Here is a 14,255-nt window from a genome sequence, read left to right on the forward strand (position 1 = left end):
TAGAAATGATTCAGAGAACTGATGATGGGATTCATAACGGCAGTGACCTGAAATATGGTATTTCTATCAAGACCAAAACCTGAAATATATCATCGCAACTATGCACAACCTCACATAGTTAGATATCTGATAACTATTTACCGAAGTGGAAGTGGCGAAGCGGCGAGGTAAATATCCACCGCTAGCCACCGACACTGCAGTGAATAGTTGTTTTAGAATTATATCAAAACAGTGAGACAATATAGCACAAAAAAATGATTTTAACTCATTTCTTCCTGAAACGTTTACAATATTTTTGGCTGTAAATCCCGCGCAAGTTGCTCGGAGGTGCTCCTTCATTAGCAGTTAATTGACAGTCAATTTCCTCTAGTCCTCCCCTTTCATACTCAGTTAGTGATCAATAATCCTTCCTCTGTCCCCCCCTGAAAACCACATGATCCCACCCCACCCACCCCAAAATCCTCCCTCCCCCCCTCGATTAATAATGAACTTTCCCTAGTTCTATCCCTTCCAAGCAACACACGCACAAATTATGTTATAAATCTCTGATTTCTTTTTTGAAGGAAGAAAGTTAAATTAAAGAAACTTGTTCTACATAGAAACTACATAGTATTACATAAGAGAAACGTGTAACATACTGATGACATAAAACTGTGTTACAAAAACAACTATTTTCTCCTAGTGTGAAGTTTCTCTAGAGAAAGGCCAAGAGAATTTTGTTACATTTATTAGCCGCTTAAAGAAGAACCTTTGTTTCGGTTCCATAAATAAAGCCGTTATTTCAAGAAAAGTATTTAAGACGAGTGGTCTGTGTCCAAACCAATGAGGGGCAAGTATTTTGTACCACATGAGAGGTGTTATCCAATCATATTGCATATCTAGTTTAGGGGGTATACTGCAAATCATGCAGTATGATTGAATAACACCTCTCACGTGGTACAAAATACTTGCTCCTCATTTGTTTGGACACAAACCAATCGTCTTAACTACTAAGAAACTTAGCTGCCCTGGGACTTAAAAGAAGGCTGTCTCAATACTTATCTAACATATTTGGACCTGAACAAATTACGAGCGAAACATTAGCTGATTTGCAGGTATGTGCAAAGTTTTGCACTACCACATATAAAAAGACATACTGAAAAAGAGATACAAGCGAGCGCTTGGCCACATGTGAATATAAACCTAACTCTTTCGTGTCCTGATGCTATCTTTGATGCGCAAGGGATAAGATAAACACGATAAGAAAGATTCACATCCTTGTCGACAAGTTATAGTCTAGCTATATTACAGATATTAATCAAGTACTCTGCACTGTATAAAAGACAATTTTAAAACACCTGAAACTCACAGAAAGTTTTTTCTTTCAACTTTTAAAAAAAAAAAAGTCAACTTCTCTCCAAAAGTATTATTTTCTGTAACAAAAAAAGAAAAATCGAACGTCGATAATATTGTTAAGTTGAAGAATCTTCATTACAGCACATAGTATATATCGATATACTTGGTTATCATGAAGACATTTAAATCCTCACGTCTGAAAAATATAAATAGTGATTTCACCGCGAACAGTGAGAATAACATGTTTTGGAAACAGGAGAAATTCTTGAAATTATTTGAAAGAGAAGTATGCTCTTTAGACCATATAATTAGAATCTCCGCCATTTTAAAGCTAAGTTTATGTTACAATTTACCTCTTACAGCGCTTTGAGGTTTCAAATAGTACGCTAACCGTTTGGATTATGCCAAGAAAAAAATAAATAAAATTCAGCTACAGGCGATACCATTTTGAAAGTTACTAAGTAACATGGCCGCTTAGGCAAAATCAGAACGCACAAGTCACAAACAACTAACGCTCTGCTCATTGCACAGGTTACCCAAACTTGCGCAATGGACCTCAGTATGATATGCGAACATGTTGAGGTTGTGAAAGTTTTGTTAATTAACAAATGGTAAACACCACAGCGTACACTATTGAGTTATGGATGCACGCGGGAGGTTGCTAAGCACGAAAGAAGCGTAAGAGTCGCTCGAGGCAATAGCTGAGAGCGACTCTAGCTTCTTGAGTGCTTAGCAAACCTCCCAAGTGCATCCATAACTCAATAGTGTACGCTGTGGGGTTTACCATTTGTTTTATAACATAACATTGATACATTGTAGCTAAAGAATTCCCTTTTATTTAACAAAGCGTGCGCGGAAAAATAGTCTTTGCATTTGCTCACGTCAGTAGCGTACACCCATGGGCAAATAGGGGGACGCTAAATTGACCAATCAGAGCGCGCGCTTTACTTTGGTTATGTTATAATTGCTTTTGAATAAACAGTGTTACCTTGCTTTTATTTTGTTTCATCTTTCATATTGTAAATTTTCTGGGCTGATTTAGGACTTTTCGATCAGTTTTGCATTTAAATGGCGGAGATAGAAATTTTATGGTTTCTGGAATGTGCTTTGCCTTTCATATGTAAGTAAATGATGCTTTCACTTGATATTGTGTGGAGCACTAAATACAAGTTTTTTAATATCCATTGTGTCTCACGAAATTTCATCTATAAAAATAACGCTGGCTCTTTAAAAATTTTTCTGTTCTGCGACTCGATTTTTATGTTTTAAGCAGAAAGAAATTTTTTTTGCAGTTCTATGCAAATCTATTTCTGAGATCGTAGTAAACATAAGGTACACGCTATAAATTCAAGTGAAATACAAAGATAATTCCTAAGTGTTTTGGCTTTTACGATTCCAAATATTGGAAATAACAAGCTACTTTGTGGAAAACGACAACACAGACGTATTTTGATCTATTTGGTGTGGATTTCTTTCCTATTCCGCGAATAACTTCTGTTTCGCCCCATTTTTGGCTCTCGTTGTAACTTAAAACTGGTCAAAACAGAGAGGGAAAACTGACGTAACCCATGTTTTTTTCCCATCTATTTGTAATGCCAAGGCACTTTGCGCGCGACATTGACGCTGCATGTTTGAATCGGAGATTTGAAGAACTCCTCGTCAAATTAGTTTCATTAATCAGTTCAATAATCTTAATAACTGGATGCAGCTTTGCTATGTTTCCACGTCTGGGTTGGAAGGTTTTCCCTTGGAGATGAGCAGTTTTTCGCCATTGATATTCTTTATTGGCGTTTCCGTTCTTGTGTGCCACACGTACACCTATATTTGAAATTAAATATAATAATCATGATAATACCATTTACAATATTAATAATAATAATGATAGTAATAATAATAATAGTAATAATAATAATAGAGGTAACAATAATGATAATAATTAATTAGTAATGATAATTATAATAATGATAGTTATTATTAATTATTAGTATTGATAATATTAATCAGTAATAATGCTAATGAGTAGCAAGGGCAATAGACAGTACTGAATGGAGTTCAATTTGATCTGTAATGGTACGAGTGATTAACAAATTGGACGATTACCAAGAGGGAGCCCGGTTTGTTAATTAGAGGGATGATCTCAGATACAATTGGACTACGCGAAGCAATGATAACATTTCAGAAACAAACTAGCCATTGGTTAAATGTTTCACAAAAAAATCCCCAACATTTAACTCAGCGATACGCGTGACACATACTGTCCAATTGCACAGGCATGACGCGTACATTCTCCAGTTGTTACAAGAACGACGCGTACACTGTTCCATTAGAGCACAAATCAGTCTGGTTATAACCAATCACACTAGAGAATTTTGTTATAGTTTTGATTATGATGATGGTAATAATGATAATATCAGTAATAATGATACTGATTTTAAACCTAACATATCAACTTCTATTTTCCTCTTTCTGTACTCTTATTGATAAAATAAAAGATTATCGACAAAATGACACTAAAACTTTTCTAAAATTGAGCAAAACCTTGAGACCCTGCAAGATAAACGTTAACGTAAATGTGAACGATGATAAGATAATTTAAAGACTATTTATCGCGTCCTTTAGTTTTCCTTCTCGGTAATGACGACCACGCTGACCCAACTGCTCGAAAATCTCAATGCCCTGAGCACAGAACCTTTACTCACCATTCTCAACAACCTCGTTCCCAGGGCCTTTCCCCTTTCCCCGCCCCACTCCCAGCTAGGGGAAGAGGCCCTGGAAACGAGGTTGCATTCTCAACAGCTCAACAAAAATGTCAAAGTAAAAGGTGCCAATTTGTAGATCGCCTTTTTGAGTTGCAAACTTATCTCTAATTTCGAAGACACAGTGCAAACTTGCTTCAAATTAAACAAAGATTTTGAATTCGATTTCATTTACCGATGGACCGAGACGCTGACAACTTTAAGCCCCCTACTTATAGACAATGGCTCGCACCCAATGCCCGAAAATACCTATATCAATTTCAATGGGTGTTTTCCTAAAGTACTTTTCCTGGAGTTTTGTATCATTATGAACTTTACTGATAACACATAACAGCAGTACCAAAAAGCACTCAGTGTTGATAACCAAATGGTAGCCTAAGGTTACAATTTCCAGTGAAAAAAATTCATTTAGATCACGTAAGTACAATCGTGCCTATATGATAAATTAAATCATACACACATTTTGAGTGGTTCTTGCTTGCGATCTTTTGGAGAACAGACGCAAATATGACGGCAGCATTAACCAACCTCGTTCCCAGAGCCTTTCCCTTTACTTAAGGCTGGGGCCAGAAAATGCGCTAGGAACGAGGTCGATTAATGTGACGTCATATTTCCGCCCCACCCACAAGTGAGGGAATAGGCCCTGGGAACGAGGTTGAACATTATCAACTTTTTTTTTTTGCATGTGAAACAAATAGATTCCATATTGCAGTGGGTCTAGACCGCAATAGATCACAGAAGTTGTCAAAATTATGTGAGAACATAAGTGACCACATTTTGACGTTATTTATGATCTGTTACTAACCGACACACGGAAACATGAAGCATTCTTGTTAATTGTTACACACCTTTGAACAATTTGAGGCTCTTGGTTCCAAATCTTCCCTGGTTCCCACCTGTTCCAAGAAAGAGTTTTCCAGGTCTCCCGGTTTAGCGTCAGCATCAAAATGAGCTTTTGGTTTATCCACAATCAGTCTTTTTACGTTAATGGCAAAAGCTGCCATGTCAAGTGGAAAAGTTCTAGTTGGTCTCCAGTTCGTGTAAAAACCGACAACGCGACCGTTTTTACAGAGGGGACCTGCGTATCTTGCGGCTCCAGTGAATGCTACAGGCCATACTCCAATTTTCTTGATATTCCGCATCTGAGGGAAGGACAAAAAAAGGACAAAATTAAGACTCTCCTGCTGCGATGGTAACTGGTGCAGCCATAAGAAACGGGCAAGAAAGATGTGGACGATAAGGGCGTTTAAAAGGCAATGTCGATTACAGCAAAGTTATTTTAATTTTTTGATAAAAATAGGTCTGTTTCCCCATACTTTCGCACCCTGGCAATTCACGAAGCGAATTTACCAGACTGCCGCTAGTAAACTACTTATAGATTGTTTTCACATAACTTTACAGAAGCTATATTGGATACAAAAACCATGGAATGGCGGCAATGTTGCTCAGCGGTCAAATGTTGAACATGCGTAGGAGATCAATCTCGGCCTGCTGCGCGCCAATTTCCCGCTCAAAATTTCCAATTTAGATATTAGAAACAACCGTTGTCGCGCACAAAATAAAATATTGGGGGGAAGCGGGGGGAGAGAAGGGAAAGGGAAAAGTTTATAGGTTTCTTTTTGAACGGAAAGCTTGTTTGCTTTGATCTTGTTCATTTACATAATGGTCACTCCGTATGTTTATGGGCCCTTACCTCCTCAAATAGCCTGATGTCGTAAGTGTTGTCATCATCAGCGAAGTAAACCACAGCGTTTGTTTTATTGATGTTCACGTTATCGCGTAACCATTTAATTGCTATGTTCCTCTGTTCCACTCCTCTTGCCTTAGTCCATCGCGGTTTATTTTTCAATGGCCGCAACTCCACCGGGGTTCGTATATTTAGATGAGTGTAGTTAAGACCAGATCTAGCCAAAAACCTTGTGACGAGAGGAGTCTTTTCGTGCGAATCCTCTACAATTATCCAATGAAAATCTTTGACGTGTTTTAAAGTTTGTGACAAGCGAGTCAGCTCAGCTTTTTGAAGGAAACGTGCGTACGTTGGTGTTACGGCGTAAACGATTGTCTTCGGAGGTGATGCCTTAACAGCTTTCTTTTCTCCAGTTTTAGACTGATCAACAGTTTTTTTTAATTGTGTCTGAGCAGTATTTGCAACAGGCGAAGATGGTATATCTGTATTTGTTGGACTTAAACTCACCAGTTGGCCCCCGTCATTGGTTTTAAAACCTGAAAGGTAAAGCGAAATGTCTTGAAGCCGAGAGAGCACAATTTTTCATGTCAGCAATTAGCTCTGTGGGAATAACAACCCCCATTAAACGGTTTCATACTCTTTCCTTGGTCCACAAAGGATCTTTGTGTTCCTCAGTAATGGCCTCTTTTGGAGCCAATCATTACCGCTGTGTAGTTCCTGCTGTGTGGCCCGTCCCATGCTCCCTGGGACGTTTAATTGTGTTTTTACGTCAATGAATAGGTTATGGCAACAACAAGGAAAAAAAAGTAGAGAAATCAAGCACTGTTGTTGTTTGCGCGACGAAGTAATGACTAGGGGTTTGTGCGTATATGTAAAATGGCGGACGGACTAAAACTATCTCACGCCTTTTGAGAAGCATGAAACAAGCAATTTTACAAGTGGCATCTCGACCCTCGATGTTTGATAGAATGACCACGAGAAGAATGATTCGTATATTAAAGTATGAAAAAAATATTGTTCTTCTCTTATTCTTGCATTTATTTGACCTCGGAAAGCTTTGTCAACTCGAACAGCGTTCATGCATTTCCCAGCAAGATGTTGAATTAGACGGCACTTGTAACCATCAGTGTTCAACAAAGTTTTGGTTGATATTGAACGTTTACGTTGACAGAAGAAAGTTGGTATTTAGAACCACAAATCAATCACGGTTGCATTCATTTTCATTAAAAGCAACACTGGACTATTTTTTTAGATTCAAAAAGGGAGCAAAGTCAGGGCTCTTGGAACAGATTGATTATGGTATAAATTTAAGTGATAATCGTATGGTACATTGAACTTCGAATGCCTTCGAATTTATGCAATTGTTTAGCTCACCTTTGGGGCTTGCATTTTCAACAACTTGTTCTAGAACTCTTGTTACGATAGCTATTCCAACGAGAACTCCAAAGAAAGCTACGTATTTGATGATACCACGAAACATCTGCAAATGAAACGAAGAACCCAAGCATTAGCATGAGATTTGCTGAATTGAAAAACATGACTGGGAAGAGAGCAGTGTGAGTTTACATCGTCAAGATATCTTTGATGCAATAGATCGTCTGCGCATGATAATAGTAGACAATTCTTGGCGTGCACCGTGCAAACATTACTGACTCTAATAAAAAAAAAAAAAAAAAAAAAAGTTGAAACGAAATTCAACCATAGCAGTAAGCGAAACTACAGAAATAGTTGGCTTATCCAAAGTTTCTCTACAATGTTGTACATTCACGGTATTGATGATACCTTGGAACGATACTTCAATTAGTTATCGCCGCTCCTCGCAAGAAATTTCTAACACATAACTCAAGGTAAATATTGCCACAGCGGTGCATGGTATAGTTCGCAATATTTAGCTACAAAATATCGCTTTATGAATCTAAGTTTATCTAAAGTAAGCCAAACGTACAATTATCGTCGATTGCCGTCGGAATTACCTTTGCAGAAACTTTGACTGCTAACAAAACAAGGAGAGTTCTCATAACAGCGTTGGATAAGGCCGCTCAACCAATCTAAGGTTAACTTTAAAGACACGATATAAACTCTTGTTTTTATTGAGCAAGGAACACGGAAAAAACTCCAAGTCCCCTGCCGCGATTAGAATCCTGCTCATTTTATGGTCAGTTGGTCCACGAGTGAGAACCAGAGGACTTTTTCGATTAGCCAAGTTAATCATATGCTGGATAAATTTTGCCATCCAGTCTTTCAGTTCTATTACAACAATTAGAAAATGATTTGGTTTAGCTCTACCGAAAAAGACTAAAAAGACCGTAATTTACATTTCGCTTTTGGTTCATGGGTGGTTTATTGGAATTTTAACAGAAACAAAACAAAAATTAAACAAAACAAATTAAATTATATTTGGCATTTGTTGATTTGCCTCCCATTTTTTGATTGGTAGTATTACTTTGACAAAATGGAAAATTATTTCCGCTACTTACCGCAATTAAAAGTCATTAGACAATGATGTTTTCACGATGATCTCTGTTCTAATTGTTAAATGTCAAAGGATAGGTATTTCTGCGTTCAAATTAGTCGTTCATATCAGCGAATATTTTCCTCGCAGTTTTCAGTCATTTTCTACAAAGCGAGCGGAATCTTCCTTATCAGATACCACGTGCATTTTCTTTCTCTCAATATTCTCAAATTAAAGTTGTATAACAAACCAGTTCGCCTGATACTTTGAACCGGTACCCGTATTGCTTTTAACTGCTGCTCCACTAGCAGTGGACAGCGGAATGTTTACATGCATGTACTAGCGAGGGCACTGATGATCAAGATATCCAAAGAGCAACAGAAATTGGCGACGAATTAATATAATGGTGTATAAAATTATCTACTATCAATCTAAAGTAGAGCAAGGAAAAAAGAATCAGCGAAACTCTGAATAGTGTTATTTAAACTAGCGAATTGATCATGAGACCTTCAAACAAATGCTCTTACGAACGCCTATCAGTTTGAAATTCAAAATGTAATACAGAGAGTATTCTGATTAAAATCTAACGAAGATTACCAAGCATCTCAACTCGGGAAGGACCTTAGACCAAGGTCATTGTTTTGCTTTCCTTAACTCACCATTTCCAATTGACAGACAGTTAAATTAAAAATTGCTGGGACAACCGATGGGTAATCTCTCGTTAGGATTCGTAAGGTTAAATCTTTGAGAGGTGGCCTGCATATTCCAAAACTGCATTTTTCTATGTAATGTGTGGTGTTGAAAGTAAAATGATTGTCCGAGCGGCGTTCAAAAACTTTCAAATTAAATATTTCTACGTACCGGCGACTCCATAGACGAGGAAAGAGGTTGCTCGGAAAAGTGAAAGAACTCAGCCTGCGCGCATGGCTGACAGCGTTTATGGCTTGCCCCCAGGCTTTTACCTCTAGTCTTTTCTAGGCCTTACATCCACATCTCATTGGACTGGTCAAGAAAAACACTAACGAAAATCCAAAATTTTTTTTTCTTTTTTTTCCTTTATCACTGCTTCCTTTTTTCCTTATTGCAAACAAAGCCATGGACACAGTTGAGTACCACTCAAGTATTTCGGTTTGTCTTAGGTGCATGCAAAACACTTTATTTGTTTTCAAAGGTAAATGCGAAACAGCTGTAACGTTATTAGAGTGAAACGTCGTTTTCAAACCTATCCGGAGAAGAATTGATGGGGTTCATACAGACCTTTAAACTTACCATTGTTGAAGTATAAATACCCTTAAAATGTGTTCAAAAAGCGAGGTCTGACGCTTTAAATATACGAAGTAATTATGCAAACCAAGTTCCACTCTTGGTGAAAACGAAGCTTGGTTTGTCCCTCCTGCCCTAGTTGTTTGAAAATTAATTCGTGGGACCATCATAAAGTGTACAAAGTTTAATGTCGAGCCCTTAAGAATAAAGATGTTGGAATCACGACTTCAAATTCTAATAACCGACCAAAAAGGCAAAGTCCGCCGCTGTTTATGTTTACGAAGTGAAGCGCGTCGATGCAAGCCGATTTCGCGAAGGCAAAGCAGAATTAATTCATCCATGGGCGAAACTACTGCCTAGAGAAATACTAAGAAAAACAATCATTTTGTGGAAAATCTGGAGGAGGGTGTTCGATCAACTTCGTGCCTATGGATACTGTATTTGTTAAGATGACATACAGAAAGTGTTTCAATGTTTTCAGGAAGAAGGACTGCGGTTATCCAATAGAAACATTCCTGCTGCTGTATTTAGATTAATAATAATAACGAAAAAAAAAACAAATTCGACCTAATACGACTTAGATAAGAATGGTTCTTACCCTATGAATGAAAAAAAGGCGTACCTTTCGTCGACCTAAGCACATCTCTGAACTATATGACTTCGCATCCAAAACTTCATTCAGCTTGACACGAATATAACTCGTGGCAATCAACCATCCGTGGTAAAATGTTCCGTTCTTCATTAATATTCTTCAAAAGCTCTCATTCTTGGACGCAGGCGATTTTTCATTGCGTGACGGTGAAAAAGCTAGAGGATTCCGACTCTTAGACAAAACAAAACTTTTCCGTGACGGCTCGGCGATAAGTTTTCACGAATAACTTGAAAGTGGCGGACGATTAATACAACAATGGGTGAAAACTTTGACATGGGAAAATGATATAATGCAGAGACGGCCGAACATTATGCAACATCGCAGCATAGCGGAAAGAAGGAAAATTCTTTGAGAAGTAGGTTAGTTTCTGAAGAAACTGTGGTACTGCGTCGGTACATTTCGTGTGTTAGCTCTTCATCAGATTCGCTCTGACGAAGGGCTATCGCTAATGGTCAAACTTTGGAGACTCTTTGTGCTGTCCAATTTACGCTATTAACTCGTTGATTAAACCAAATTATCGTATAATTATATGAGAGGAAAGCGACTGAGGTATGATTTGTACATGTATCAGGTGAGCATTGTACAAATCCAAGTAAGGTTTAGAAATAAGAACCAAACTCAGTGACAAAAAATTAAAGAAAAAAAACTTTGGTGTTCATTTTTTCTATTTTAGGTCTTCTTGGTTCGGCTGCTAAATATTGTTTTGGTATTTGATTCTTTACTCGTTTTGTAACTTTGATCCGATGGAGAGACAGTTACGCCCCAATTTCGATATTTTGAATTTCATCACGGTTACCGTAGGACTTCGCAACTCAGGGTCACGAATTCGAATAAGCTGTAGAGTTTGCGTCTGTGCTAGTACCTTTTACCAATTGCTATTGTTTTAAGATGACTTTCGTATTATGGAAATTGTATGAAGACGTTCTGTTTCTTTTTTTTTTTTTTTTTTTTTGGTAGTTTTAGAGAGAAAATTCCAAAATACGTTTAGAATTAAAGTATGTAATACCTCGAAAAGATCTCAGGTACTCCGACTGCCGCTTTCCTGTTGGGATCTGTTGTCCAGGATGAACCCGTAAAAGAATTGTAACTCCACACGACGGACGAAAACAAATATACCTTGGGGCAACGAGCACACATATTTCAACTGAATAAATTTCGCATTACCCACGCATTTACCCTTCTGTCTGCGCACTATCGTCTAGAAACAACTGCGGGTTTGTTTAGTCTAATAATTTGTTCTTGCGTCAGCATTCGTCCATCAGAGTTTGACGCACACGGAAAAATCGGAGAGGAGGAAAGATGCATTACGTTTACTTAAAGCGCGTTTAGACCGAATTTAACGTTCGCACACAGGACAAAAAGTTATGGTCAAATTATACGCCTCGAGAAATTCATACGCATCATTTGTTCTCTCTGAACTTATATCGCACGCAAACGCGATAACCAATTATTAAGCGAAAACAATTCTGGAATCACCTTTTTGTTTAGCCCTTTAGCTCCCATGACTGATCAAGACAGAATTTCCCCTTGCAATATCGATACAATATCAAGCAAACAAGTGATGAGAAGAAAGGAAAATATCAATTAAGGGATTCTTAGTTGGTCCAACACCAAATTCTCTGAGCTATATCACAAAAATTCTATGGAAAACGGAAAAGAGATTTATTAATAAGATATTGGGGGTGAAAAGGTTAACTTGATCATTGCAAAGTTATAAAATTCCCTAAAAAAGTAACAACAAAGGTGATACTTCTCACAAAAACTTCGTTCATTGATTATTTGAGTTATGTTAAAGCACGAGAAACAGTTGATCTACGGTCAGCAATTTCCTCGTCCGATGTATAAAACGTGAGGCCTCGAAACATTCGTAACCACCATATCATTCGTAACCACCATATCTTATACACACTGTTCTTCTTTCAATAAATGAACAATTTCATTTGGTAAATTATTTATGAGCAGTAGGAGTATTTTATCACAACTTTAGGATCAGTTCTGCATATCAAGACAGCTCGGGTTGTTTACGCTCAGACATTTTACGATATGAACGGCGATCTTATCAGGGCACGATTTGGAAAGCATTATTATCATATTTCGCCTTCCGTCGATAGAATCACCCTCGTCCTGCGTAAATTTAAGTAAGAGCAATGCAGTTAGATGAGAGAGTTTTTAAATCACGGAGGAACGTGCCACTGCAGATCGGCACTTAAGTAAAAACGAATTCTGCCGAGAGGCCAGCCAGCGATGTTCGTCCCAAAATAGATTTTTTCAATATGTCTCTTTTAAATAAAGTAACGCACTTCTAAAACGGATTTGAAAGATTTATTATTTTTTGCGTATTTAGCATACTTCTCAAAACAGCGGTAATGTTGACTTCCTGTAGCCATAGCAACGCATTGCTGTAGTGTTTCCTTTTGCAGTATTGCGATATTAATTTCGGGCATTATTTGTCCTCAATTTCTAATTATAATTCGTTTTGGGCAGGTCATGTCACAAAAGAAGAGGAAATGGAATTAATTTAAAATACCCTATATACCATTTGAAGCACCTGGCGAGGAAATTACGTCAGAACTTATCATTTTTGCTGTGCCTTTACTGACACAATATTCAGCACCAATGAACATTTATTACTTAATGAGTTACTAATTATAATATATAACATGGTTGAAGTCATATTTCAGAACATACCAATAATTAACTTGGTTACAAAGATAGTTATGAGCTGTTTTTGGCGAAGAAGGAAGTAAAGGACGTGCCATACGATTTGTCATTTCAGTAGCTGTTTCATGTAGCCAGTGGCGCCAAACCCTCGACGCGGTTTACGGCGACCGAGTTGGAAATGAAACACTAGAAGGCTTGGAACTATTTGTAAAGTTATCATGTTACCGTGTGCAAATTTCGTGGTTATTCTGTAATGGTCAAATAATAAATGCTTACTGTGTTGAGAAACATCCATAACAAATAAAAAAAACAAAACAAAACAAACACGAAGAGGATTATTCGTTGCTTTGAAGGTATGTTTTTCACAGCCGAGAAATTCCAGTGGACAAAAAAAAAATTAAAAGAAAAGAATACTGATAATATTGTAACGCACAAATTCGGGTATACATATAATGAACCTGTGGTGCTGATATAGGGCAATGGTGCTGTTATTAGCATTTTTGGCGAGATGTTTCTTTCCGATCACAAAAACTAAACCAATCCAGTTTAAATGGCACGCTCAGAGTCACGGATGACATAATCGGGCACAAGCAATTGAGACACGTAGGCAGCGAGTCACATGTGGAAGATTTCAGCTGTTTTTTCTTTTGCCCTAAGAATCTTAACCGTTTGCAAAAGGCTTTGAGCATCAACAATTCGTCAAATACTTGGGAAATTAACTTCTGTGCAATGTCGTACTGAAACAAATTTTAACACAACTTCTGTGACAAAACTACAAAATAAAACTTGCTGCTTTAAGGGTGCTGTATCGTCAAGCTTTCTCTCCAAAGGGATTGTTTTCATTGTTGCACATAAATGGATATTAGCCAAGGTTGATTCCCATCTCAAACTTACACAGATAGAATGGCAACTGGCACGGACACTGAGTTATAACAGTACGTGACAGCAAAGTCCCTTACACAAGAAAAACTGGAGTATTTTTACGCGATCAGATAAAGAATTGCCGTGAAACTGAGACTACTACGATTAAATCTAACAGTGGTAAGTGTTTCGCTCGCAACCTTTTTGCAGTAATTTCGTTATTATAGTTTAAAGTTGAAAAGCTTGACATATTGGGGACAATTTCCTGCACTTTTAGGGAGGAATATGTTTATCCATGATAATTCATTCCGCTGTTAATCCTACCTTTCGTTCCTAGCACGAGAAGTCGAGACAGAAAATCCTGTGAAGACGCCTTACGCTCGGAGAACTGAACCCAACACCTCAAGTTGATCAAGGCAGCAGAACAGTATTTGCCCGCTCTTTCGCCACGAAATGATATTGTATTTTTAAAACGCTTGGCATGAACTTTGGAACTTTGTTTAGGAGATCTATATTCTAAACAAGTTTAGGAAATTCCTTCAGAACATTTGTATTATGAACGATCAACTTGAAGGTTAGCAAGAGTTA

General features: G+C 37.6%; 1 protein-coding gene across 7 annotated transcripts; it reads right to left on the reverse strand.

Moving 5' to 3' along the window:
- Nucleotides 1–530: 530 nt before the first annotated feature.
- On the reverse strand, nucleotides 531–14,130 carry LOC111341773 (galactosylgalactosylxylosylprotein 3-beta-glucuronosyltransferase 3). Of its 7 annotated transcripts, none has more exons than XM_022948783.2 (5): nucleotides 13,992–14,130; nucleotides 7,153–7,258; nucleotides 5,785–6,314; nucleotides 4,940–5,233; nucleotides 531–3,153 (listed from the first exon to the last, which is right to left on the reverse strand). In XM_022948783.2, exons 2-5 carry the CDS (start codon nucleotides 7,256–7,258, stop codon nucleotides 3,049–3,051), a joined length of 1,035 nt encoding a protein of 344 aa, XP_022804518.1. In that variant the 5' UTR covers nucleotides 13,992–14,130; the 3' UTR covers nucleotides 531–3,048. The 7 variants fall into 7 exon arrangements, with proteins under 7 accessions (XP_022804518.1, XP_022804520.1, XP_022804516.2 ...); XM_022948785.2 differs by lacking the exon at nucleotides 13,992–14,130 and adding an exon at nucleotides 11,152–11,625; XM_022948781.2 differs by lacking the exon at nucleotides 13,992–14,130 and adding an exon at nucleotides 10,116–10,264.
- Between the last annotated feature and the right edge of the window lie 125 nt (nucleotides 14,131–14,255).

This window comes from Stylophora pistillata, chromosome 2 (assembly GCF_964205215.1).
Source record: "Stylophora pistillata chromosome 2, jaStyPist1.2, whole genome shotgun sequence".
NCBI classification, from domain to species: Eukaryota; Metazoa; Cnidaria; class Anthozoa; order Scleractinia; family Pocilloporidae; genus Stylophora; species Stylophora pistillata.